The 27852-nt window shown below is 36.6% G+C and overlaps 1 protein-coding gene across 3 annotated transcripts; it reads right to left on the bottom strand.

Moving 5' to 3' along the window:
• Positions 1-10: 10 nt before the first annotated feature.
• On the bottom strand, positions 11-27087 carry antxr1b (ANTXR cell adhesion molecule 1b). 3 transcript variants are annotated; one of them, XM_081355066.1, is made up of 18 exons: positions 26662-27087; positions 23269-23340; positions 22862-22933; positions 22419-22500; positions 22304-22337; positions 20460-20539; positions 20118-20186; positions 19904-19984; positions 18577-18637; positions 18263-18361; positions 15985-16054; positions 14682-14895; positions 14081-14176; positions 13710-13754; positions 7370-7465; positions 7094-7261; positions 3556-3636; positions 11-1767 (listed from the first exon to the last, which is right to left on the bottom strand). In XM_081355066.1, the coding sequence occupies exons 1-18, from the start codon at positions 26814-26816 to the stop codon at positions 1342-1344; spliced, it is 2001 nt and encodes a 666-aa protein (XP_081211192.1). In that variant the 5' UTR covers positions 26817-27087; the 3' UTR covers positions 11-1341. The 3 variants fall into 3 exon arrangements, with proteins under 3 accessions (XP_081211192.1, XP_081211193.1, XP_081211194.1); XM_081355067.1 differs by having other exon boundaries at positions 14817-14895; XM_081355068.1 differs by lacking the exons at positions 22862-22933; positions 23269-23340; positions 26662-27087 and adding an exon at positions 22664-22853.
• Between the last annotated feature and the right edge of the window lie 765 nt (positions 27088-27852).

The following is a 27852-nucleotide window of genomic DNA, read 5'->3' as shown; positions in this document are numbered from 1 at the left end:
GACCCAAATACAAATTCCAACATTTAATTGAAGCGTGTAAAAAACATGCTCTTCGTTTACAATTAATAGCCTGACACACACTGAACATCTGCAACAGCTCAAGCACAAACTTTCAACCCAGCATGAGAAATAAAAATACATTGCTGAAGTTATAAAAAACTGCAAATATGTGATGCATGAATGAATAGTTTGCAGAATAATTATACATTCTGTGATCGTTTACTTATTATCACGCTGTTTCAAACTTGTGTGATTTTCTTTAGCAGAATATACTGGGAAATATATGAAATTCATGGAAAAGAGTATCCCAGACATCCTTCATTTGTGAGTCAAATGGGTTTTGGAGTGACTTGAGGGTGAGTAAATGATGACAGAATTTTCACTTTTCAGTGAACTATCCATTTTAATGCATCACTGGCAAACAACAGAACAAAAACAACAGTTTTTTTCATGAATTTTTACTCATGAATTTTGATCTATTCTTAGCACAGCTGTTTGGAAAGCATTCATATATACAAAATAAAAGCCTGCTTTGTTCCTCATTGTTCCTTGGAAATTGGAAATGTATGGCTCAAACATGTTCATTTTCTTCTGGGTTCAGTTTTTGTCAATGTTCCCTGCCATTGTTGCAGTCACTTGAAAGTTGTATCCTGCAGATGTTTTCCTGACCTATTCAAAAGGCATCAAAGCTGAACAAGTACAACAGGATCTGTAATACTGATGCTTCTCGTTCGACCTTTTCTAATGTATCTGAAAAACTAATTAAGATGTTAATAATGATGACAATGTGAATAATTTACAGAATCATTTTTACTAACATTGAAGACAGTAGGTATTAGAATAGCCAGGGCTACTTTATTACCAAAGAATTGTCAACAGACTGCCGAATAGTCTTCAATTATTTAATGGTCTATCATCAATTATTCTGTTTGAAGACACCATTACCTCATGTTGATGTGTACATATTTCTCAGTTGTTCAAATAACTATATATTCCATGGATATTTTTTTTATTTTTATTCAAATGTTTATAATTTGTCTCCGATTTGCTTCGTCAGTGTCTGTTATTTGTTCATTTGAAACAAAATAAAGAACATGGCAAGGTGATTCTGAAAGTTAACAAACCTAGAACTACTTCATAGACGTGCAGTTTTAGAAAATGAACACCTTTGAATGTTTGTCAACCAATCAGAATGAAGTGTGCAATACAGTCACTGCCATCTGCAGACATTGCCAGTTGTAATAATCATGCTGCTCCTTTCTAATGCCTGGAAAATGTAGGCCTCAATTTTTGCCACCAACATAACCAGCAGTTTTTCTTGTGCAAATCTCTTGGATCTACTCAGTCCTGGTAGAACTGTGGGTCCTCGGGGCCTGGGCGTGGAGGTGGACGAGAAGGGGGCGGGGCTCGCCCGGGCGGAGCTGCCTGAGGGGGCGGAGTCAAGGTGCTGGGTGATGAGGGCGGTGTGGGAGGAGGAGGAGGAGGCAGAGTCACATTGATACTCAGACTGGTTGAAGGAAGAGCTCTGGTTGGAGGTGGTGTGTAAGGGGGAGGGGTTATGGTTGTCGGGGGCGGGGTTGATGGCAAAGGAGGCAAGGTGGAGGTGGGAGAGTGGGCGGAGCAGCGTGGGGTGGGCGGCAGGGTGCCCTGCGGGACAGGAGGGCATCTGCTATGGGGGAGGCTGTAGATGTGGCTGGAGGGGTTGTTGTAAAGCGGGTATCGAGGAGGTGGGCAGGATTTCATACGGGTGAATTTCATACAGCGACCCTAGAGAGTAAAAAATGTAAAAATCCATTTATAAAAGCTTTTATATGTTTTTACACTTGGGTGTGCTGAGCTTCTGAAAACCTAAAAAGAGTCGGTAGTTGTTTTTTTTGTTTTTTTGATTCCCCAAGGACACATTAAATTGAGCAAAAGTCACAGTAAATTAATGCTGTTCTTTTGAACTTTATATCCATAAAAGAATCTTGACCAAAAAAATGCATGTTGTTTTCCAGACTAGACTAATGATGGTGAAAATTCAGCTTTGATCACAGGAATAAATTACATTTTCAAATTGTAATGATATTTCACAATATTAGTGTTTTTACTCCATTTTTTGATCAAATAAATGCAGCCTTGGTAAGCAGAAGAGCCTTTTCAGCTTATTCTGATGTTAGAAAACAGAAACTATTATATGCTACCGTTCAAAAGTTTGTGGTTGGTAAGATTTTTTTTATGGTTTTGAAAAGGCTCTTCTGTTCCTTTTAGTAGATGTTTTTAGTAGATCAAACTTTTATTTTAAAAGATCAAGGAAAAGAGTTTAAGAGTATGGCTCTGAATAATAAAGATGCCATTCGTGAGATGAATTTAGCCCAGTTTTGTGTTATATAATTCAGTGCAGTTAAATTGTGCTTTAAAGTATCAACAGAAGCTCTTGTTTCCCTGTGAAGATGCAAAGCAGGCCAATTGCTTTAATTTTAAAGGCCATTTGATTTCTGTCCAGCGTTTTTGTTCTATTTACCACAGCAGATCAGACACCCTAACCCCCCCCTCTGTGCATTCCTCTGAGGGAAAGGGGAGGGTGGTTGATGCTTTAAGCAGACTATGGTGCATTCCTTTAGGCAGGAGGAATATTAGCAGACTGGTCCTATTGGTCTGAACCAATGCCAGAGTCCTGAGTACTTTCACTCTGCCTCTGTTTCTGACTGCACTTATTGCTAACAGCTGGCCTTCCTTTCATCCTCAATATACCTCACATTGGTTTTCACGTGATCCTCACAATCTGCCTGCAACATTTTTAACAAGAATAGATTCTGAAAGAACCCAGAGGTCTGCTTTTCTGGGCATTAACTACTATTACCTCCTTATGTGGAAACAGATTCTGCCTTTTAATGTAGTGTTTTTCTAACTTAAAAAAAATGTCAGACATAAGCAATAAGCACAGCTGAGTATATATATTAGGGGTGTAACGATACTCTCATGTCACGATTTAATACATATCACGATACAATATTAAAATGCTAAATTTTATATTACATTGTGGTTGTAAATGAATAGGCTTGGACTTGGTGCTGGTAACCCAATGCACAGGACAATGGTGACACCAGAATAAAAATATTGAGGATTCTGAAGCTGAAAATACAGAATTATTTAAGACGAATATGCTTGCACTTGTCACTGACTAGATATATTTAAAATAATGTAGGCCACTTTTTACTGGTAACATAAGACGTTTGGCACTATCAGGACCCACAAATATTCCCCCATTGTATGACTATACATTATATTCAACATTATGTATAGTAGTTTAATGTAGTACTGACACTAAAAGTCTGAAAACTTGATTTTTTTTCTCACAGTAATTTTTATATTGGGTGAACTAAACACAATAAATATTGTCACTATCCACGATACATATTGTTGCATTTTTGTATTCCGATATATTGTGACACGATATATTGTTACACCCTTAATATATAGCCTATATTTTATGCTTATATGCGTAAGCCACAAACCGACAAAATATCTGCAATTTTAGGGAGCATTTGTGTAATGCATGACACCATTTATCACCTTCTCTCCAGGTTGAGGTCTCATCACGGATACACGGTCATATCCTCTCCTAAGCCACACCCACAGGGCATCCAGTTTCCCCTGAAAGATTCAAACACAACAGCGGTTCAAGGAGATCAACACTTGACAGCGTGCTGCTGGGAAATTCAAGCTGCAAAACACACTTCATCAACAAAGCAAAAGTGATTGTCAGGGTAATCTGTAACTGACTACCCAGAGCCGTGCAAAGAGACAGAGGACCAAGGTACTTCATTTACATTCATTATATGCAGTGTTAATTGTCAAGTTTCTAATTTCCTGTCTGAATCAGAGCGATATAATAATTGGAACAGCAATGAGAAAGAAATGCATGTTCCTAAAATCGGAACATCTGATTGGAACATCTAATTGGAACATCTAATTGGAACATCTGATTGACTGACTCTTCACTTTGTATTTTCAACTCAATGACATGTCAAGTTTCTCATTATTTGGCAGTAAAATAAACTGCTTTAGGATGTAGCAGACAGATAATTTCACCTGTTACTTTTCTCAGATATTGAAGACTAGGAGTGCTGCACAAATAAATCAAGTATCAATGTATTTAATAATAATAAAATGTTACTTTCAAATTGATAAATAAACAATTAAATTGATAAATCTTCAACAGCATTTGCCTTTGTTGGTGGCCAGTTGTGGGTCCAGTTGCATTTTTTTAAACTTGATTAACAAGTGGATAATGCAAATTGATTAAGAAAAGCAACTGGAAATCATTTAAAATAATTAAAATTCTATGCATGATTTTGTTTTTATTTATTATTTATTGTTACATTTAACTACCATTTTAATTCGTGAAGTAGGTGAACATCTGTGAACATTTTTAAATGAAAAATAGTCTACACATTGATAACTGATTCCTTCGTTTTATTTTTATGTGGCAATCCTAGCCACTTGGTAATAATTGGATTAGGATTTTTGTATTTTGTGGCAATTCCATTGAGATTGCCGGGATGGATTTTCATTTATAAGTCAGCTACAAATCATTAGACTTGGTTTTTAGTAAACAAATGTCTCCAATGTGACAAAACATCCAAAATAGTTTAATATAGCTCAATAGAGGATTGGCTGTTGGAACCACCAATAACTCCCTGAGGTACAGTAAATCATTTTCTCTTAGAAAACAGTTATTAGTAATATTTGCCTCACGCTGCCCTGGATAACATCTCAGTTCATTTCTTGAAGAGTTGTGGGCTTCAATGGAGACTAAACTGAGAGTGAATTCCGTGCAGAATCACACACACTGAAGTTTGTCTTAATTTTTCTCAACCTGTTTGTGTGTTTAATCTCTGCCTCTCAGAGTTATGGAAGCTTGTTTCCGCCACAGAATAAAACATTTTAAAAGATAATTGCGACTTTTTATCTCACAATTGCGAGTTTACATCTCGCAATTCTGACTTTATTTCTCAGAATTGCGAGATATAAAGTCAGAATTGCGTGAAATAAAGTCGCAATTGCGTGTTATAAAGTCAGAATTGTGCGATATAAAGTCAGAATTACGAGATATAAAGTCGCAATTGCGTGAAATAAAGTCGCAATTGCGTGTTATAAAGTCAGAATTGCGAGATATAAAGTCAGAATTGCGTGAAATAAAGTCGCAATTGCGTCTTATAGAGTCAGAATTCTGACTTTTTTTCTCGCAATTGCAACTTTATATCATGCAATTCTGACTTTATAACACATAATTGCGAGTTTATATCTCGCAATTCTGACATCTTTTCTCAGAATTGTGAGATATAAACTCACAATTGTGAGATATAACGTCCAATTCTAAGGGACTTTTTTTTTTTACCTCAGAATAGTTTATATCTCACAATTCTGACTTTATAACACGCAATTGCGACTTTATATCATGCAATTCTGACTTTATATCTCGCAATTGCGTGATATAAAGTCGCAATTGCGAGAAAAAAAGTCAGAATTCTGACTTTATAAGACGCAATTGCGACTTTATTTCACGCAATTCTGACTTTATATCTCACAATTCTGACTTTATAACACACAATTGCGACTTTATTTCACGCAATTTTGACTTTATATCTCGCAATTCTGAGAAATAAAGTCAGAATTGCGAGATGTAAACTCGCAATTGTGAGATAAAAAGTCGCAATTATCTTTTAAAATATTTTATTCTGTGGCGGAAACAAGCTTCCATACAGAGTGGACTGTCACCCAACATAATCCTGAGGAAAGAAGGTGGAAGAGAAAGAGAAAAGGAGTTTGTTTTGTTGGGAAACGGACCAGCTCTGCAAAGCTCATCTCTCTTGGGTCAGCTCGGTTCAGCGTCTGGTTTATATCAACCCTCCCCTTCCATCTGACAGAGACATTATGAAACAATGCATGAGCCGCTTCCCGGACTGGCCGAGGCCACCACAACAGCACGCCGTTTCTTCTGAGTTCCTTCCAGTCTTCCATACCCTGGCCACGTCATTTGTTGTCCACCAGATGAGCATAACGCAAGCATGACACTGTACTGGGTCATCCATAGCTGTTGTGTAATGTGTTTTTGTGAGGACACACTGGGATTTGAACATTTTTTGACTTCGTAAAAGGTACCTTTTACAATGCCATCGCTGGCCAGTTGGTTTAGACTAATGTGAATCTTACAGTAACTCTGGTCCAAGCTGAATAGAGCTCCTTTGGCTCTGGTCACTGGTCACTGGTTGGCCAGCAATGCAATGCTGTTCACCAGCAAAACATGGTGAATCAAGAATTTAAATTATATATAAAAATAAAATAAAAATAGTAATATATACTGTCATTTTTTGTGAATTAATTCATCTGTTGGTGTAAAAAGTAAAAAACGTCTGGTGGGAATACCATCAAACTTGTCACAATACATTAATATAGATCTATCAGATGACTAACAATATAATGTAAAGATGAACACAAAAAAAAATCCATATATATTTGAAATATCTATAACATATATTAGAAGACTTGTTTGACTGTTGTCAAAAGACCTGTCGATAAACTGTCACTGAATTTTACCTTTTTTTCAGAAGATTTTTTTTCATTGCTTTCAGAATGTTTTTATTGGTTATCTCATTATGTTAACTGAGTTAATAGCTTATAAAAACTTTTTGTTATACTGGTTGAAACTCTCTACACATCCTAATAGCAGTCAATAGTGGTCTAAATATTAAAACATGTACAAATGTCTTCTCTGGAAGTCTCAGGACCAACATTTTTTCGTCCAATCATTGCATTCGGTCCGATGTTGTACCTGCCTGTCAACATATGTATGTATTTTCCATTCCTCTGCGCAAAAATAATAATTTTTTTGAATAATTAAAATAATTAAAAAGGCACAGCGAGCTTCACGCCATGTTGTAACTATGGTTATGAGATGGCAACCCGTGATTTTCTACTTTGAGAGTTCACTTTGTCTCTCGTCTCGTGGTGGTTTGAAGACTCTGCTGTGCGCGTTCATATGTTTTGAAGGAGGTGTGGCTTTAACCTACTTTTAATTTGACAAAACCTTTGGCTTAAACAGATCTACCTTGATAGGGGAGTACCACTTCTGAGGGGAGATGGGTTTTCGCATGCCGTTGTTTAGGGTCCGTGTGGTGGGAAACTCAAACTCTTGCTCTGGCATCTTCACCCGTGCATTCTTGGCTTTCTCCAGTTTGGCTCCTTCATCAGTGGATCCCTTATCTCCCCAGCGCACCTGGAGTTGTGATGGACACACACACACACACACACACACACTCGTATCACTGCAGTGGACCGGAGTGAATGCAAGCTGTTCTTTTCTTTCCAAACACCCTTGACTTACTTCCATCCTTTTGATGCCACCAACTCCTCTCCCACCGTAGTACGAAGCATCCACTGTTGGCCACTTCTTCTTTGGGTAGCCTTCATCCTCTTCATCCTTAAGAGAAAGACATTCTTATTAAAAATTGTCGTGAATTTTGAGAAATGTTGAGCATAACTTGATTGATTGGATTGTGAAAATGCATCTCTGTGTAAAATAAATAGTAAATAGTAAATAAATAGTTGATTTTAATTACATGTTAACTTCCGCTAACTTAAAAATTGTTGTTGGCATTTTAAAACATCTACAAGATTATAGTGAAATATTTGCCATTACTTCAAAAAATTCAGTGAAAGATAACAGAAAAAGATGACTTTTGCATAGATAATGGTGTAGTTACATCATCTAGCAGCAGGGGCTGACTGGTTTATGCTAACCAGCCACACTGACCCAGTTATTAGGCACTAAAGAGATCATTTGAAGTGTTTGGAAGAGCCAATTACAAATGAATGCATCCTTTGTTTGATTTGATTATGCTAAGGGTGCAACAAGAACAAAGTAATTATTTATTCTCATGAACTGAAATACACTTCAAAACCATGTAAAAAAAATAATCCTCTCCAAGCACCACACACTGTAAAAAATAATTCTGTGGCTTAGTAAATATTACAGAAATTTTTAACTTTATTAACTTAATAAAATCTCTGTATATCGTTTACTTGATTGTTTGAGTTAAACATACCAAAATAATTGAGTAAAAATCCAACAGTTAATTTTATCTAAAATTTACAGATATATTTAAGTTTTTTTCAATAAAATAATTTAGTATTTGACAAACCAATTATTTCTTTATAATATACTTAATATATATGTGAAATTTCTATCAACATATTTGAGAATGTTTAATTAAACTGATCTGTTTCAAGAAACAAAAAAATTACTTAATTCAAATCAATATTATTAATATATTTAACATGCTCTTAAAATTGAGTAAGTTTACTCAATTAAAACAATGCCCGCCCCCCCTCCCCCACCCTCTGACGTGACGAAAACTCGACGGTTGGAGTGAGCGTGGCTGTTTGAACCATAGACATAATATACATAGACGCCCTATTGGCCGCTTTGGAACGTTGCTGCGATACGTCAACGCGTCCGCCATTTTGTGGAGGGCAAGACTGCGCTGTAATCAAATGCAAGTAAACTGCTGAGCTGCGGTTTTTCTGTATAAAAACCAAAAAAAATTACATTTATCAACCGATTTCGGTGGTTTGTATGTGGTGTACAAAAAAAGTTCCATCTGTAGTTAGTTAAACTCTCGATAGATAGACTTATATATATTTTTTTTTTTTAATAAGGAATGGCGAAAGCTCTGGCTTGTCATGTATTTAGCTTTTCATTCTTGGATAAGAATTGTGAACACCCCCATACTGAGATATAATTTAATTTTCACATTAAATTAAATAAAGTTTTCTTATTGTGGGAAAAGCATATTCTGTCATTGACCCGATTTTAGCAATAACAAAGATAACTGATGGATCATTTATGGTAATATGATATGGTACAACTACAGTGCAATGCAAATAGTAAATATAAGATAAAGTGAGAGGTAGGCTAATAGTAAATAGTTTAGTCAATAAAATAAACAAACAGTATACAGTAAATAAAATAGTAATGAAAAGTATAATTATATAATATCATAAGTACTAATATAATAATAATAATAATATATTGATAATAGCATATAGTTTATGTATACTATAATAATAGCAGTAGAATATGAAATATCAATTACAGAATATAGACAATAAAAAATAATAGGTTAAATAGTTACTATGAATAGTAAAATAATTTGACAGCATAACTATAATAGATTGATAATTGTAAGTGGTATATTATTATAATAACAATAATAAATAATGTAAATTTATACATTTTAAAATATTATTACATAGGCTATATAAAATAAAATGACGCAACCCTGTCTCTTTTTGTTAAATTTCAGTTTTTAAAAGGTATAAGAAGCTATACAAATCAAGAAATAAAGTAAACGATCCAGTCAAACATACAGCAGGCTACACTGTTATAATAGCCTAAATATATTAAGTTATGAAACTTCACTTTGCCCTCAGCCAAAACAATCTGCCAAGGAACAAATTATAGATTAATGAAACCAAAGATCGCCCGTTAGATAAACACAAGACGAATTATTCTCACTAGACTGACAGCGACGAACGTCAGAACTCAGAAGCGGTGTACGACATGCACTATAGCCGAGGCAAGGCTGTTCTCGGCGGGGTACATGAGCGCTGAACGCCCGCGGGGATCGCTGGATCTCACAACTCCGAAACCGTCAGATAACATTTTTAAAAAGGCGCTATCTTTATAAATAAACCACAGATTTGAGCTTTAAACAACTACATTGTCGACTGAAAAACTCTTAAAACTACATTTCGTGACACAATAACAGTAGTATTTTTAAATTTCGTGGCCTTTCTCCTCTGATAATAAAAATAGTAAATGAAATGCAACCAGAAACAAATTTTCAGTTTTGCTTGAGAAAGGTAATTCCCTGAGACCTGTTTTCAATTGTGTGGCGATTTGTAAAGCCCCAAGCAGCACAAGAAATAGGCATTTTTCTCAATTCTCGTTATGAGAGGTATGGGAAAGTTGCCCTCCGCAGTATGGCGGCGCCGTTGACGTACGATCCAGCGGCCAATAGGGCGTCTATGTATATTATGTCTATGGTTTGAACTCTCCAGTCTCCAGAACAACAGCTCTCTTCTCAGCGTCGCAGATTTGGTGCATTTTCACTGTGAAATTCAGGTTGGTGTATGTTTTATTTTATCTATAAAATCATTACTGTGCTTTAAATCATATTTAATGCAAAACAACACACAGAGGCGTTATTCGACACCTAAACGAGACGAGAGCCGCGTTTGTCTTTTTGCGTGATTGAAACGCTTTGCATAAACACATGACTTTCATAATGATAATGAATATAATTATTATCATTTGGATGATAAAATGTCCTCAGAACTATCACTTTTTGTTTATTGGCAGGTTATGTCAGTCGCTCGCAGTATATTTCGGCTGTGCCTCAGACAGTGATTGTGAGTGAAACGCAGGACGGCGGTATGAAGTTCAAAGTTCACCCGCAGAGCGCGAGTCTGTCTCCGGCACGAGGACCAGCGCAGATTCGGTGGATATTGGATAACAGAGTGGTTGATTACACTTGAATTAGGCTACCTGAATGTTTAAATATTTCATTTTTACTTGTTAAATAAGTTTAAATGCAGGCAATATTGTATACATGAAAAAACAGTCTAAAATGTGCTGTATTGCTGTACTCATTGAAAATAAAGGCCACTGTAATGTATACTGGTGGTTGTCTGGAGTACTATTTTACAAAGGTTTAGAGAAAATAAAAAAGTTACTATTACTCATTAATAAAAACAGTTAATATTACTCATAAATATTGTTTTTTTAATGTTTAAATGTTAAATTATTTCTACTCAATTTTATTTGTTAATGTACCAGATGCAGTTACTCAGATTTACTTAATTTTTTTACTTGCATTTACTCAATTCATACAGTATATTTCATTGATTTCACAGCTTTAAAATTTACTCATTTTTTTTGAGTGTAAAAATGTTTCACCAATAAAATTGAGTAAATAATAGTTAAACTTTTTACAGTGCAGGAAATGATGTCAGCCTATACCTTCCTGTCATCTGAATTTCTTGGCTCATAAGAAATCAGACAGAATTGAATTTCCATATGTTCCCTTGCAGTCTGACTGCAACCGTTTTAATGAGCTTAGGAGGACAGGAACTCTCTTAGAAGAACTGTTTTCATATTTATTTATATATTACCTTAGATTACCTTCTGCTGAAACTTTTGGCACTGTCCTCAGGGTTTAAGAAAAATGTTTAATTTTTAAAATGATACATTTAAAATAATAAACTATTTTCTAAATGTAATTTTTAAATTCCATTTTAATTCTGCTGTTTTGGGAGAACTGTTGACTAAATGACAAATGGATGAAGCAAAGCATTTGGAAAAATGATTAAAATAAATAAATATATTTAATTGAATACGTTTTTCACTTCAATTTGAATATATTTAAAAATGTAATTTGTTCCTGTGATCAAAGCTGGATTTTCAGTATCATTACTCCAGTCTTCAATGTCACATGATCCTTCAGAAATCATTCGAAAATGCTGATTTGCAGCTCAAATGTGTGGAAACCGAAATTTTTTTTCCCCTGATTTTTTTAATGAACAGAAATTTCAAAAGAACTGAATTTTTAGAAATCAAAATATTTTATAACATTGTAAATGTATTCAATCTCACTATCTATCAATTCAATGCGGTCCTTGCTAAATATAAACATCATTCTTAGCAAATATTAGAACAGTAGTTAATATATGTATGTGTGAATTGTTTTCAACCATCATGACCCATCCCTAGTACAGCACAGTTGATCTTTCTGAGATTAAAAGATCTCCATTTTGCAGTGATGAGCCCTGAGAGCAGGAATAAGAGATCAGTTTATACTTCCACTGCAGACTGTTACCTCAGACACTGCAAGACCTGCTTTAAGCTTGTGGAATTTCCTGTTTTGAAGGAGAAATCTGAGACTTGGAAAGAGGAAGACTTACAACGTGTCCAGGTTGAAATGTGCTATGGACAATTAAATTGTTCTCAAAAATTCATAAACTTGAAGAGGTAGTAGGCTACAAAAATTCCTCAACAGTGGAACTGCTCTTTGTCATGTCGTCTCCAGATGTTTACATTTATCCTAGTCCAAAAGGGGGGAAATCGTTAAAATTCATCAACATTACAGAGTGGATTTTATTTGAAAATTCGAGACCTTAAATCACATAATTTTCTGACGCTTTCTGTCTTTTGTCATTATCAGTTTGGCACCCGGGACCACATCTGTGAAAACTTTGCTGAGCAAATGTTTGGAACAAATGTCAGCTGGCGTCTCCTCACAAGCAAAACCCTCTGAAGAAATCTTGTTGGAGGAAAAAGGTTTCATGATGAGAATACACTGTGGCTCCTACCAAAACAGCAAGGCATAGCATTGAAAATCTACATTCAATTTAAATGATTATTTGCTAGGATTCTACCCCTCTGTTTTGTCTCTCCAATCTAATTCGAGCTGTTCGAAATGTGACTTGAGAGCTACAGCAGAGGGGAAGAATTTCAGTGAATAATGTCTTAAATATAGATCTGTTTACACAAAGCTATCACATGGCTTCAGACCAGTGTTATTTCAATCAAAAATGATTCTTTTATGGTTTTAGATTTAGTTTGTTAAGTATAATAACCCTGCTTCAGATGACTAGCCCTATTGACTTCCATAGTATTGCAAAAAATACTATAGAAGTCTAGCCTGGGTTTCCCCATGCTGCCTTGCTCGCAGCGTGATTTTATTCACCGGACACCATGGACCAGATTTTCCCCTGAAAAAGGGAACCAATCACAGAACGGGGAGGGAGCAGCAAGACGATGACGACACCGAAGCAGTTTGTTTATATCTATGGATCCAACATGGCATCAGACTCGACGTTACCTTCTACGTTACCCTCATGTTTATCTTGCACAAATGGTAATTTTCGCTGAACGCCATCGTGTACAAATAAATCTTTGACCCATTGTCTTTTTCCTTGTCGAATTTCTGTCACTCTACATACGTCGTCTGGTATAATTGAAGCGATTGGCTATGAGCTACGTACAGGCGCATTTGATAGACATTTATAGTGCCCAATAAACGGCTCTGGGCATTCGTAAACCATGCCTCAAATACGAGAAAATGAACACGTGGTTCCCAGACCAAGTCTCAAATGAGACTTGGTCTGACGTTAGCCAGCCTAATAGAAGTCAACAAGGCCCATCAACTGTTGGTTACTGACATTCTTCAAAATATCTTCTTTTGTGTTCAGCAGAAGAAAGAAACTCATACAGGTTTGGAACAACTTGAGGGCGAGTAAATGATGACAGAATTTTTATTTTTGGGTAAACTATCACTTTAGCAGCTATACATTTTGCATGTTAATAACAGCCTGGACATTTTCCTAACTTACTTCCTTTTTGATTTCCACAGAAGCAAGAGAGATACATGGTTTCCAAACGTCACATGTGTACACCATTTAATGACACCATTTTAATTTTTGGATGAACTATCCCTCTAAAGTTACTAAATTACCCAACGTGCAGGTCTGGAGATGGACATAAAATCAGATTTCATTTTTCACACTGGACTCCAACAGCTGACTGCAATTTGTGATCTTGACATCGTTCAGGACTCAAAAACATGGAAGAAAATCAAAACCAAAAAAAAAGCATCTCTTACCGAACTGTCGTCCATCACGTGTGGCGGCGGCGGCTCATGGACAATCTGTTGCAAATGAAAAGAAACATTTTTTTTTTTTTTTTTTTACAGTCTTTCATGTCACTGGAATCATCTTTGAAGGAATGGAAATTAGATTTTAATGCAAAATGTCATTTTTTTTAACTTCTTTCTTTTTATCCCATCTCACTTCTTAGCAAGACTTTTTCCATGGCTCAAAATTTCACATTCATTTGCACTTCAGAAGAGACATCATAGGCTCAAAAACTGCTTGAAAACCACTTTTCAGCACAGTAATGACTGGATTTTGGGCTCCGGTTGGGGTGACTTCTGAAAAAGAAAGCTGAGATGAGGGGCTTCAGTGCGAGACTTACCACGGTGCAACAGAGGGGCCAAAACCACCAGAGTGTGGCCATAGCGATCAGCAGCAGAAGTATCAGCAGCGCTATCGCCAAGAACGTTCCGTCGGTCTGATGGACAGAGCAAAAACACAGATCCAGGGGAGGTTTATGGTCCAAAGGAAACAAACATTGAATAATCTTCCTCATGCCACACTCAAACCCTTCTGGATGGGGTTCCACTTAAAAGTTTGCGGTGTAATGGAGTTTAGGGAGAGAATATTAATAGGAATTTATGCAAGGAGCTTTTTTAAAGCAGTATCTGGATCTCTGCGTCAGTGACTATGCCTGGAACCCTGTCTGAAGTTAAATATAGTATCTCACGAAACCTTTCACCACAAAATCAAAGAAAATTATTTGTATTCATGTTTATTTATTTATATATTTATCTTCTGGTTTTCAGGTGAACATGTTTTCACACGTTCAACACCTTAACAACGGTTTCAATCAATTCACATGCTTTTGGGCCTCTGTCTCGCAGCAAATCTGCTGCAATCTACCAGTGTACTGTTGGAAAGGCACCCCACCAGAGGAGCGTTGGATTTTAGAGAGGGCAAGAAGGACAGAATATACTGACTGTGTTCAGAGGGTAGACTGAAGATGGAGCTGAGCTAGAGGAACTGCCCAGTGTAGTGGTACTGGGAGTGGCTCTGCCCAGTGTAACAGTGGTAGTGGGCTTGACACTGCTGCCCTGCAGGGTTACTGTACTCACACAGCTGACGGTCGTGATGGTCACAGAACTGGAGATAAAACTCAGGCCGTTGTTCATACTGACATGGAGGGAGGCAGACCTATGAATGAAATAGAGAGACAAAAATGTCTGACTTGTTTTGTTCTTCTTTTTTAAAGATCTTTTATGAAATATTTGGCTTTCATATTTAAATACATTCTGCATTTTTCCACAAAATTCAACTCCATCTGGGCTTAAATTACGCACACTGTAAAAAGTGATCAGTTGACTTAACTGATAACAATTAGGAAACCGTTGCCTTAAGATTATTAAGTAAATAAAACTTCATGCTTAATCAAAAAAATTATTAAGTATACAGGGTATACAGTGTATAAAATTACATATACACTATTCTTAATCGTGGGGTGGTAAAACTTTATAATAACTTTCATTATCAAATCATTAATAAACATTATATAATGCTTAACGGATCATTAGTTAGTTAATAGATATTCAAATAGCTAGAAATATGAAAAAGTGCTTGTTAATGTTTACTAAAACGAACTAAGGTACTAAATGTATGATAAAGTATTACCCCTGGGGTTGGTAAAAAGATAAAAATGCTCCACTTATATGATATTACACTTACAGTAAAAGATGTAATTCTGTGAAATATTACTCAAATTTGAAATGTATCTTCTATTTGAAGATGTTTTAAAAGGTGATTTAATTCCTGGAATCAAAGCTGTATTTTCAGCATCATTACTCCAGTCTTCAGTGTCACCCGATCCTTCTGAAATCATTCTAATATGATGATTTGCTGCTTAATATTTTTGTGGAAACTGTGATGCATTTTTAGGTCATGTAAAATCTGAAAATAACATTTTTTTTTTTTAAACACAATAGAATCAACTACGATGGGTTATGCAGGGACTTCCTTTTACTGTTTCCACTGTAAATTAAAACGTGACTACATGTGTTGTTTAAATTTGGATTTCAATCAGTAGTTTTTTACTGTACAGTAGGCTACATATAAAATTATGATGTTTTACAATGCTTTATAAGCTAAAAAGCCTGGAATAAGAATGCATTTGAGAGAGCTGGGCGTCTTTCTGTCCTGTGTTTGAATTTGTTTCTTGGCTTGTGTGTTTCTCTTTCCATTCTAGCTTTCTTTGCTTCAGCTGAAGAAAGAGTTTCCAGCAACACTTACGTTCCCTCCTCCTTCAGTACAGGCGCTGGGCAGAGCAGGTACGTGTCTTCAACTACCAGAGGCCTCTTCACTGGAGAATAACAACACACAGGACAAGAAGCAGCTTGGCAAGTGCCCTTAGGATTGATCTCAGTGATTCAGTTTACCATGTATTTGTGGATAATTTTACAGCAGCTCAACATATAAACCAGTCTGAACCACCCTTTCAAAACTAGTTTCATACCATTCAAAAGTTTGGGGTCAGTAAGATTCCTTTTTTATTTAAAGAAATTAATACTTTTATTGAGCAAGGATGCATTGAATATATCAAAAGCTTCAGTAAAGACATTTATAATGTTACCAAATGTTTTTTTTTTCTTCAAAATGCTGTTATTTAGAAACTTTCAATTCATCAAAGAATCCTGAAAAAAATTATTAAGCTGCACAACTGTTTTGAATAGTGATAATAATAAATGTTACATGAGCACTAAATCAGTATATTATAATTATTTCTGAAAAGATCATGTAAGGAGCCCCTAAAGGAACATGGTGATTCAAAAAAAATGAGATTGGAGGAAAAAATATGTCAATGCTTTTGTGTTTTCTCGCTAAATGTTTTGCATTCCCCAGAGAGACTTTGCGCTCGCTCACAAAACTTTTGAAAAAATCTGGGGGGTTTTCTCGCCAACCCATATTTTTCCACAACCATGTTCCTTTAGGTGCTCCGTAATCATGTGACACTGAAAACTTGATTAAAATAGCAAACAGCTATTTTTTTTTTTTTAATAATATATCACCGGTTACTGTTTTATAAATAAATGCAGCCTTGGTGAGCATAAGAGACTTATTTCAAAAACGTTAAAAAAAATCTTACCCCAAACTTATGAATGTTCACAAAAAAATAACATTACTTATTGCTGTTTTTAATAAACTAGATTTTTATAGTGCTTAATGCAGAACTCAACACCAAGATGATACAGTGATCTGGTTGGTTGCCAGGGTGTTACTATGTAGTTTCTAGGCAGTTTTGGGTGATCACTGGGTGGTGACTCCCTGTCTCAAGTCAAAAGTGTTCACACTCAAGTCTCTATATTTTGTTCTGTAGATATGCCTCAAATCCCTGTTGAATTGTAAGTCTATGGGGTTGTTTTGCTCATTTCCTCGTAATAGCACACCTCTTCTCAATAAACCGCATGCTTTGAGGTATTATTCATGCCTATATAGCACAGACAGTGCAAGACAAGTTATTTGAGGACCTTTGAAAAGCCCCTAACCCTACGTATAAGTGATGGAGATGCTTGCCTTAGCAATTACCACTTATAATTATTTTCAGAAGAAAAACACTGAAGCTGCATTGCATATCTTTACCATTGAGGTTCAGCCTACAACTGAAGGGCAGAATTTTTCATCCTCTTGACATTTTCCACATGAAAAATGAGAAACTGGAAAATGTTTGACTCCAAAGCCTCATTTACCCTGGCCGAGAATCGCACTGGTGAGATGGGCCCTGCATTCCCCTGTGCCATCTGATATTCTTTAAGTAAAACAGCAGCTGAGAGAGAAGGATAGAAGCTCAGAGCTCAGAAATCATTAAGACATCAACACCGCAGCAGACCAATTTCTAGCCATTCATTTCCAAGATAAATCCAGCGTTCCAGGCGCTGTGCGTTGAGCCATTTTATTAGTTACCAAATGTAACAGTTATGCAAGAGCCATACGATGGGGAGTATCATTTACGACATACCCTAAAATAATTCAATTTGTTCACCTATATGTTTTTTGTGACATTACGCATGTTAATCAAACCAATACCTATACAAAACAATTAAAAACATCTAATATCCCAAACCAAAAGTCCTGGTAATATTTTCCATGGTGTGTTTTTTAATGGTGTGTAGATGTGTGTTTGTTGCACATGTGGTTTGCGTTCAAGGCAAGTCTTGTGATTTACAAGTATTGCGGCCAACCTTTCTCGAGACCATTGCAGAAAACACGGCAGCCATACTGACATTTGGATTCAATTGGCTTCTTTATCATTACAAAAGACAAAAACAAAGCTGTCTGCATTGCCACATGCATGAAGACAATGCTTATTTTTCTATTTCCACTGGTGAGTTGAGCTTGGCCTGGATGAATAAAAGTTTCAGTCATTTATCAACTATCACTTTTGTTCTTTATCAACTGAGGAGATCATTTGGGTTAGCAGCTAATGCTAACACAGGATGGCCTATTAATAATTCCGCAGCTCACAGCTAGCAATGCAAGGAACAGGAATCCGTCTGTGCTGTTTTTCACTTACTCACGGTGAGGGTGTTGTTGATACGGAAGCTGCAAAGGATTCTGCTCACATCGCGGGCGTGAAGGAATCCGTTCCCTTGAACCACCACCTCAAAGGATTCTGGGACGGGAGGAAACACATTGCGTTTTATGTTATATACATGTGTCCTGAACAGAAAAAAAACCCTTTTTAATCCAATATATAAGTTAATATAAAAGTTCAGATTTCATGTGGTGTTTTACAGTTGTATATGTAAAAAAAAATATATATATATATATATGATTTTTGTTGCCTGTCTGAACTAGGTCTTTGCTTCAGGCCTGGCGTAAGTTTACCTCCTGCACAAATACTGGAGGGCTCCACGGCGAGGATCTCTATACAGGATCTCTTCAGAATCTGAGGCAAGAAAAAATTTATACATTTATGTTTGAATGTTTTGCATGTCAAAGTCAATTTATTGTAGAGACATCCACCAATTTTGACAACTTACTCTAAGTTTTACTTGTGTGATATAAAGGCTCTGTGCCCAAACCTAGTGAGCTCTCTAGTGAATACAGTATGCACCATTCTAAAGCACTGCGCACTGTCCGTGTAACGTAATTTTCATCAACAGGAGTGTCTTTCCGCATGCAGCCCAATTTTTTTGTGGCCGTGCGGATGGTGCGCGTACAACAGCACATATGTGAGTGACTTGAGTGCTTGAAAACAAAGTCCTCTAGACTTCACGGCCAAAGGAGTGTACTTTGAAAGGCTCACTCAACTGTGCACGAGATGGAGCGGAACATGGAAAATGAAGTATACCCGGGCCTTAAATCATGCAAACTCATAAATGACTGATTCTAGTGCTCTACACGGGCAGCTAATCTGCGTCAACTCACAATGGATATCAATAGAGTTTATCTTTGGCAATTGTGGTTTTTATGTGTGCTGAAAAACAAAGAATATGGACGCGGTCATGGCTAGAAAACAGAGGCCAGCTTGGCATGCTAATCTTGCAAATGGAGCTTGAGGTAGTTTTAAGTTTTAGCGCCATGTCACGTTGATAATTTTATTGGCTAGTCAGGAGACGTAGGTCGTAGCAGCAAACACACTGTGAGATGATCATGCTAAATTTCTGACACTGTCAGGAAATGGTCGCTGGCCAGCTTTGGTCGCAAGACCGTGAGAACGGCAGAACCTCTCACACTGTGCGACGTAGCAACACTGTTTAGGAGCCACGACCACAGAAATCGCCACGTTTGGTCATCTTTCGTCTGGGGCAGCCCAAAATCGTACAATGTGTGTCAGCATGTGTACCAGTGTTTTTTTGATTAGCTAACGATTAGATACTCTAATTAGAATCAAAATACATGACACTGTATATGTTGGCCAAACTTGTTGCTGGATTTGAATAAGATTGAACTATTTTTTAAAAGAGAAATGTTGATTTTTTTCACTGAGTTGCATTACCAAATTGCCTATTCAGTGAATGATTCATGCAACGCTGCCTTAGAATTTGGCTACAAGACGCCATGCTTTTTGTCTCAAACGTGCACATTTGATAACATAAAATGCTGCCTAGGTAGCTCACAAGGTTTTGGAACAGCTATTTCGATGCATCAATAAAATTATGAAAAGAATGATGTGAGAGTAGCTGTGACTGAGTTTAATTAATTCACTTACTGAATCAATGACCCCTTGCAGTGCTTCAAAGCCATCATTAACAGGAAAGACATGATCTTCGCTGTCGGCTATTGTTGCCAGCTGTGACCGAATGAGAAATCATGAAAATTATTCTTCTCTATTCTTTCGTTCTTACATTGTACATCAGTTGCTGAAAAATCCAGATCATAATGTCCTGCTCATAGTGAAGAGGCAAATCATTTTGTCACCTTACCTGGGTTTCATTAAAGTCCTTCACGCCAACACAATACACAGAAGCTCCCAGCTGACGTGAGCGACCGGCCTGCCATTTCATCAGATCAAGGACAGGGTTGCATATATTCAATTAGAGCCAGCACATGTGAAATATCAAACTATGCAAATATTATCTAGATAATAGGCTAAAAGAGACAGTCTGAGAGAAAGAAGGTTGAAGGTTCAGTTTATTTTATAAATAGCTGCTGCCTCACGGGTAAAGTCAGGGCTAAAAGCTGTTATTGGTGCTAAATAGATTTTTTTTCATGCTCGGGGGAGAAATAATGGAAAATATGGCAGGATCTAAGGTGTAAGGTCTCACCTCTCTGGCTGCCAAGTCAAATTCATTCTCGCGCAATTCTCCATCTGTCAGAGCAATGATGACACTCGCTGTGCGGTATCCTAACAAAGAAAGAGAGAATCTATAATAGTCTATAGAACCCAGCAAACACAGAACTTTGGCACAAAGTACCCAATCTTCTTACTACGTTGTGTGGTGAAGGTTGTTACAGCATTGTCACAATGTTGACACTGAACCACCGTTCAGGGCCATTGCTTAAGGTTGTGCCAAGGGCGTCTGGACAACCACTGGACGACATGTAGTCACTGCCCTGAAGCGCGAATCAGCCTTTTAAATTTCAACCGACCTCTTCATCGAGGATGAATACATGAGTATTGTGTTTAATTTACCTCAGCTAAATAAGATACGTAATTATTCAAACACAACAACTTACTTGTCTAATGTGGCATTTATTTGTTCTGTCTAACTGTAGGGACAGAATAAAGTTAGCTGATAATTCATGGAGTTTGCGATGTTGTGTAAATTACAGTAACGGCTTTCAACAGTAACGGCTTTCCTGTGCGTTTTTTTTTTCTTCTTCTTTTTTGACGTATTACTTTTGGAAGTGCAATTTAATTACCATATGCAGTTTTAATAAAATTGAATTAGCTAACCTTCTGTGTCTTTTTACTCTTCAAAGCCTACACTTGCAGGTGTTATAATTAATTTCCTGTTAGGCCCATGAATAATAATAATAATGATAAACAATATTTAAAAAGTATGTAATTATCTAACATCTGACTAATTAAAAATTAACCACACCACATAACATGCTAAATGGGGGATATCTAAATCTAGCATAAAAAATGAATTGTCACAACGTCGTATCGCAGTTGCTGCACGTACGTTGCATGGGAAGAACATCCTAGAATGGTTCAGAGAGCAAATTATTCAATTACTTTTTGAATTTCTGACAGTAATTTCTCAGAGTAATCAGTCGTAGGCTACTTTGGGGTTGGTCTCACGCAACCATTGTCTTTTGGCAACCATAGCGCATTTAGCTAACCGTCATCTGTCTTTAACAAGTTTTAAACTTTATTTGTGATGGCTTAACAGAATAACATGATAATGACAGTAGCCTACTTATATTATTTCGACATCCGATACAAACCTCGTCAGGCGAAAGAACAAGCGAATGTGACATCTTTAAACATAGGCTACTTTGGTGCGATCACACACATTAGTAAAATTGCGTGGGGGAAAAAGTTCCCCATTGTCAAAAATGTAGAAATGTATGAAAGCTTTTTTTGCGAAGTGAAATTACTGTAGGCTACTTCGTAAATGTGCTAAATTTAAACATCGGCTTAGTTTAACTTTTAAGGTTGTTGTAACATAGTTAAAAAATCATATAGCCTAGTAGGTAACATGGGGAAAGATGCCCCCTTAAGAACAATGTGTCTTCACTTTTAAACTGTAACCTATTTAGACATAAGTTTAGCATGTGAAGGATGAAGATGCATCAGCCAATGTGTTATAGGAAATAAATAGAAACATTTGCTAATTTAGTTGTTATATAGAACAAAATGTACAATTATTCAAAGAGGGTAACTACACCACCACCCACCCTTACCCCAAGGGTCTAATGTTAGGGTATTTCTTTTAAATCAAAATAAAAACTATAACTTTTACTCCACAAATCTAAAAACATTAATGCGTCCACAAATCCCTCATTAACAAGTAGACACAAAAAACTTTGATATTCAACATAATACAATGTCATAGATCACTATTTTCCAGAGACACAAATTTAGATAAATGAACCTTTCTACTGACTAAATAAAAAAAAAGTCAAGTCAGTTACCAGAGGAATTTGATTCGTAACGTACCATCACCGGTTCCATAGTAGATCTGCTCGCTTGCCTAGAAAACCACACAAATTTTTTTAATAAACTGCGTTTGTTCTGATTTGTACTTGTACTGTATTTTGCAATAACCTCTTACCCTCTGAAAACCCTTGTGCATGAAGGTATCTCCACCTGGTAAGACGTGCTGAAGTTCCTCCAGCCCAGCACGAATCTGATCCCTGAATATTAAGATTTGTAGCATTTTGACAGTTTTTCATGGCAATTTACTCAATTCAAGTATTTATACTTCATGCAATATTTGCTTACTGCATTTTATTTAAACAAATAGTTAAAAAGATAGATACAATTCATGTTAATTAACATTTTTATTTGTATTTTTACCAGAGCCAAACCAACGGTAACCAGCATAAAGCCTGGACCAGCATGATTTGAATGCTGCCAGCTCTTCTTGATTGGTTGGATTAACACAAATAAAGCTGACAGACTCACAGCAAGTAAAGAGAAAGAACAAAGTCAAAAGCTTTTCAGCTATAGAGATGTTGGCAGTATGAAATCACAGCATGTGTTATAAACTCTTGCCTGTCTTCTGTAAGTTTCATCAGGATCCTTCCCTCCGTTGAAAAGACTATAAAGGACATGCGGAGCTGGGGGCTGAAGACAGAGCAGAATAGATCAAATTATTTTTTTATTCACAGACCATCATAAGCTGACATTAATAGGGTCTAGTAGGAGTTCCATTATAGCTCTTCCTGCTATACAAGCTGTCATTATTCCTTAGCACTTAAATTGGCTTTGCAGCCTTTTATTTATATACTATTTCTTGGACAGTGGCAACTCAAAATTGCATAAAGTGTGCAGTCTTTTAATTTTAAACACAATACAACAGCTACCTAAAACTTTAGGTTACATACCCGATTTTGCAGTAATGACACTAAGTGGATCACAAATAATAAAACCTATACGGCATGCTGAGTTTCTGGAGTCACCTGATGAACTTGTGTGCAAGGTGATCAACAAAGTAGTAGATCTCATTCCAGTGGTGCTGTACACTTCCAGACCTGAGAATGATGTCAAAGATGTTATGCATTAAGGGTTCAGTTTTAGGATTGCACAAAATAACAATGCAATCAACATTTCTTTTGTCATACAAATATATGGACAATTAAGCAACACTAAAAATGAATGAAGATAAAATATCAAACTAAGAGGCATCTACAAACATATACTGCTGGTTTCTTCATATTTGCTCTATATTTTCTTCATATCATGACTAGTGTTTTGGTTTTATTGGACGTACAGTAGTATGATGTCAGTTACTCTTTTGTAGCATTTTATATTTTCTTTATTATTCAAAACAAATGTCTTTTCTGAAATGTTTTTGCTTGAAAAGTGTGCTTTATCTTTTTTTTTTCCTTGACGAATGCCACTATTTTAACGTCTGCAGTGACTTTTATTTTGTCTTCCAAATACTCTTTTTTTAGGCCACTGCAAACGAAAATCAACTACCAGGAAGGAAAAGCATTGAAAGTAAAGAAATTAACACAAGCATGCAGGATGAATTTGGCTCAGTTTTTCAATGCAAGAGATTATATCATCGAATGTAATCTTAGGTGTCATTTTGTAAATAAAGAAAAGAAAAAAACTTGTCATATTGGCATTGCAAGACCAGAGGTGATAGGTCTACAGTTATGACTGCTGTCTGAGACATTACATCATCTGCCAAAGTACCGACCCTACTTTGGAAACACCCAACTCTTTGGAAACCGTTTAGAAGTTCACATGATTGATTAAATCCACAAAAGGATTTAGGCTGCATAGTCATATGTTGTGGTGATTTCCCCCTGAAATTACACACTCCTGATACCCTATTTAAGGATTATACCAAAATTCACTACAGATTTGCATGGCAGCATGTCCCTGTCCAACTGTCATAAAAAGTCGTTTTAAAAAGCTTCTGACACAGAGAATGATATCCGAGCATCTAGTCGCTAAGTTCTTGTTAAGTGGGCTTCTTTAACGGCTCAGCTTGTGTAATAGCTCATCTGGCGGGGCAATTGTGGTGGAGACAAATAAAAAAAATGCTAAGCTTACGTAAGCGACGTTGAAGCCATCCAAAGTCAGCAGAAGCTTTCCTCTGTGCACCTCCACCCCCACAAACACACCAGTGCTGCTAATTCAGTCTTGATCAATTCAACAGATGGTGATACACTTTTTTTTATGTGGACAGTCTAATATTGTCTCTAATTCTATTACTGTTCTGTTTTTCTATATATTTTTCTCTCTTTTTTTGGTATGAAGATATGGAATTGGAGCCAATATCAGACCATTTAAGACCCATACCTAAACTTCTCAATGCTTAAATTCAGGCAAAGACAAGAACCATGCAAGGCCAAGCATTTCAGAGAACTGAAAAAAAGATTGCATTTATTGTAGTATTCAAATTAAACTTTTTTTTTTGTACAGTGACGTTATATGGATTTCTTGCAAATTCTCTGCAATACCTTACCGAACTGTAGTTGAGGTCACTATCACCTTTAATGCTTTGCAAATAAGTTGCGGTTTTGTCTGAAAAATAAGCCAAGATGCAGATCCAGGCCAAGACTTTAAGTTTGAGACCCAGACCACAATTACTGTACATTTATGCATTAAGCAGCTGCTTTTAGCCAAAATGACGTATAAAGCAATTTGTAAAAGAGCCAAAAGCTTTTGTAATATACAATGGCTGTTTTTTTAGACATCTAGATTAGGACGCAAATGAGTGAAGAGGTGATATGTAGAGAATAAATCGGGTTTTTTTTCTATTACTGCGTTCTCTTTTAAAACATATTGGAAATTTGGAACATTTCGACATGAGGAAAGTGAGTGTGAACCTTTTAAGGCCCATATCTTGTTAGTGTCCAGAAAGCTGACTGTCTATTTTAATGAGTTAAAAAACAGAACATTTTGAATATATTTCAAACGCTGAACCACTTGCCGATCTGATTTTTCCCCCAAAGTAAACCCTACACCAATTTTTTTTTTCAGCGTATGTGTAACTAAGTATGGAATAAGTAATAAGTAATAAGTATGGAAGAAAAACATGCTCATACTATTTCTGTTCTACCATACAAAAGCAGACACTGTATCAAGGATGTCAATAGAGAGTGTTTGAGTTGGAGGTTGTGATTTTTTGAGATATATCACGCTAAAAAAACACAGACGTAGACCTTTCAGCATATCAGCATTGTGCATTTTCAGTGTTCCAACAGGAGAATGAAACTTGGACTGTGAGCCAATTCTTCGCAATGACCTCATCAGATAAGAACCTACAACCATCAATAAAAAGACTTATCCAAAATCTGGGCTGTTGTCCTGCACAATGAAGGCATTGTTTTATTCTTCCTCCGAAGAGAAATCCAAATATTTAGATGCATATTACATTTGCCTAATGCACTCTTTATCCATCACAGGGTGTGTGTTTTTCACTCTGATTCTTTTCTCTGAGTTTATCTTTGCTTTTAAATGAAGAATGCACTGGCATGACTAAACAATGGCATACTTTCTCTGTCTCTCCCTCCTCCCCTCGGTCTCTTTCTCATCTCCATATCGTTTGTGCTCAGATGCGAACTCTGATTCAAGACAGCTCTGAGGCTTTGGAACATCTGGCCCTGCTGGTGAAAAGGTTCAGCACATGAGGAACCCAAACAGTTCTAAACGCTCCACTCAGGAGAACCTTCAGGAGAGCTAGACAAAGGAAAATAATCCTTCACACACAAAATATCCCACAAACATAAATTAATTTGTGTTTTTTTTTTAATGATCACTTCAGGTCTTCCGTTGTTTTTTTCTTTTCTTTATGTCTTTGCCAAGCTCTTTCTGGAGGTGGGTTGTTGTCCTCTTAGTTACTAAATTCATGGTAAATGGCATCCACAAAGTTATTAAAAATACAATACAAAAGCTACACTGCAGTGCAATTCTGTGCTTGAGGATTTTATCTGCATGTGATATGCTTTTGACCATGTCTAAATCAATGTTTTCATGCTTCACCCTCTTAGACGTCTCCGATATAAATTCATTTTATGCTGCACAGAATATAAATTCAAGGTAAATTACACATTTCAAAGACCTTCAGATTACAAGAGGTTTATGCCATATATATAGGAACGTTCAAACCTAATATGTCATGATTTGCAGCATAGAGGGCATGAGAGACTACAATGATGCTTCAAGTTCAGACAGTCTGAATTGCTTGCTGATGTGTCTGACATAACTATGATTTCCTGCTTGATATTTGGTTGTTTTTATGGATGATGAATTTAAAATTATACAGCATCATATTCTCAGGTGTCATTACACTGCTTAAAGACACTCTCAAAGCTTATGGAAATGGAAACACTCACTTGTCCAGCACGAAGTAGAGGTCAAACCCTCCATAGCACGAGGACCCAGCCTCCCAGCGTTCATAGCTCTGTCCAGCACAGTAGCTGAGCCTAAGGATAAGCGTCACAAACAAGCTTATGAGCAGCCTGTCACCTCCACGCCGGTCCATGGACATTATTCCAGGTTGATAATGGCAGCCTTGCACAAGTCAATGGCACTTCCCAGCAAACTCTCAAAGCAAGACATCCAACTTTGGTGGAGATGATTTACTCTGCAGCCTCTTGCCTGTGATCCATCCAGGTTGGAGCAGGTCTGGAGTTCTGGAGCTGCAGTCAGATCCTGAGGAGCCTGAATCACTCCCTCACGCTCAAATAACTCTAATACTGCTGTGCTGCTGCCACAGATGTGTTTCAGGCTTCTTGAAGTGCTGGCCCTCATGTGCCCCTGAGACATACAGTTTGTTGACAGCGACTTGAGTTAGTTTGAATTCTTCATGAAATAATTTGATTAGGTCTGGTGATGTCTGGATCTCTGTGAAAATGGGGGTTTATCTTCAATACAAAGAGGGAGTGACATGGTTAGTTTTGGAAAAACGTTCAAAACAGTTTTACACTGACTCTCTCTCTCTCTCTCTCTCTCTCTCTCTCTCTCTCTCTCTCTCTCTCTCTCTCTCTCTCTCTCTCTCTCTCTCTCTCTCTCTCTCTTTCTTTGTTGCTCTCAACTCTCTTTCTCTGAATGGGCTTTTTGTTGAGGGTATTTTTCTTCTCTGCTGCCACAGTGTGGTGACTTTTATTTTTGTTGTAGTGGGGGGACATTCAGCATGCCAGTGTAATGAATGAGTGTAAATTAAAAATGGTACCACATTTTTTCTTTATTAGGCTACTTTTATTTAAAATATATTTAGAATTAAATTGCATTTATGTAGCTTGTAAGAATAGCCAAAGGGATAGTTCACCCAAAAAAATCTGTCATTTATTCACCCTCAAGTTGTTCCAAACCTGTATGGATTTCTTTCTTCTGCTGAACACAAATAAGATATTTTGAAGAATTATGGGTAACCAAACAGTTGACTTTCATGGGGAAAATATCCATTGACTTTCATTGTATGGGGAAAAGAAAATACTATGGGAGTCAATGGGGCCCAAACTTCAAATTAAGTTTGGTTTCTTCAAAATTTCTTCTTTTGTGTTCAGCAGAAGACAGAAACTCAC

The sequence above is a fragment of the Scardinius erythrophthalmus genome (genome assembly GCF_964197995.2).
Source record: "Scardinius erythrophthalmus genome assembly, chromosome: 23".
In the NCBI taxonomy this organism is placed as follows: Eukaryota; Metazoa; Chordata; class Actinopteri; order Cypriniformes; family Leuciscidae; genus Scardinius; species Scardinius erythrophthalmus.
The sequence above is the reverse complement of the archived record's forward strand: the minus strand, read 5'-3'. Positions and strand labels throughout refer to the sequence as shown.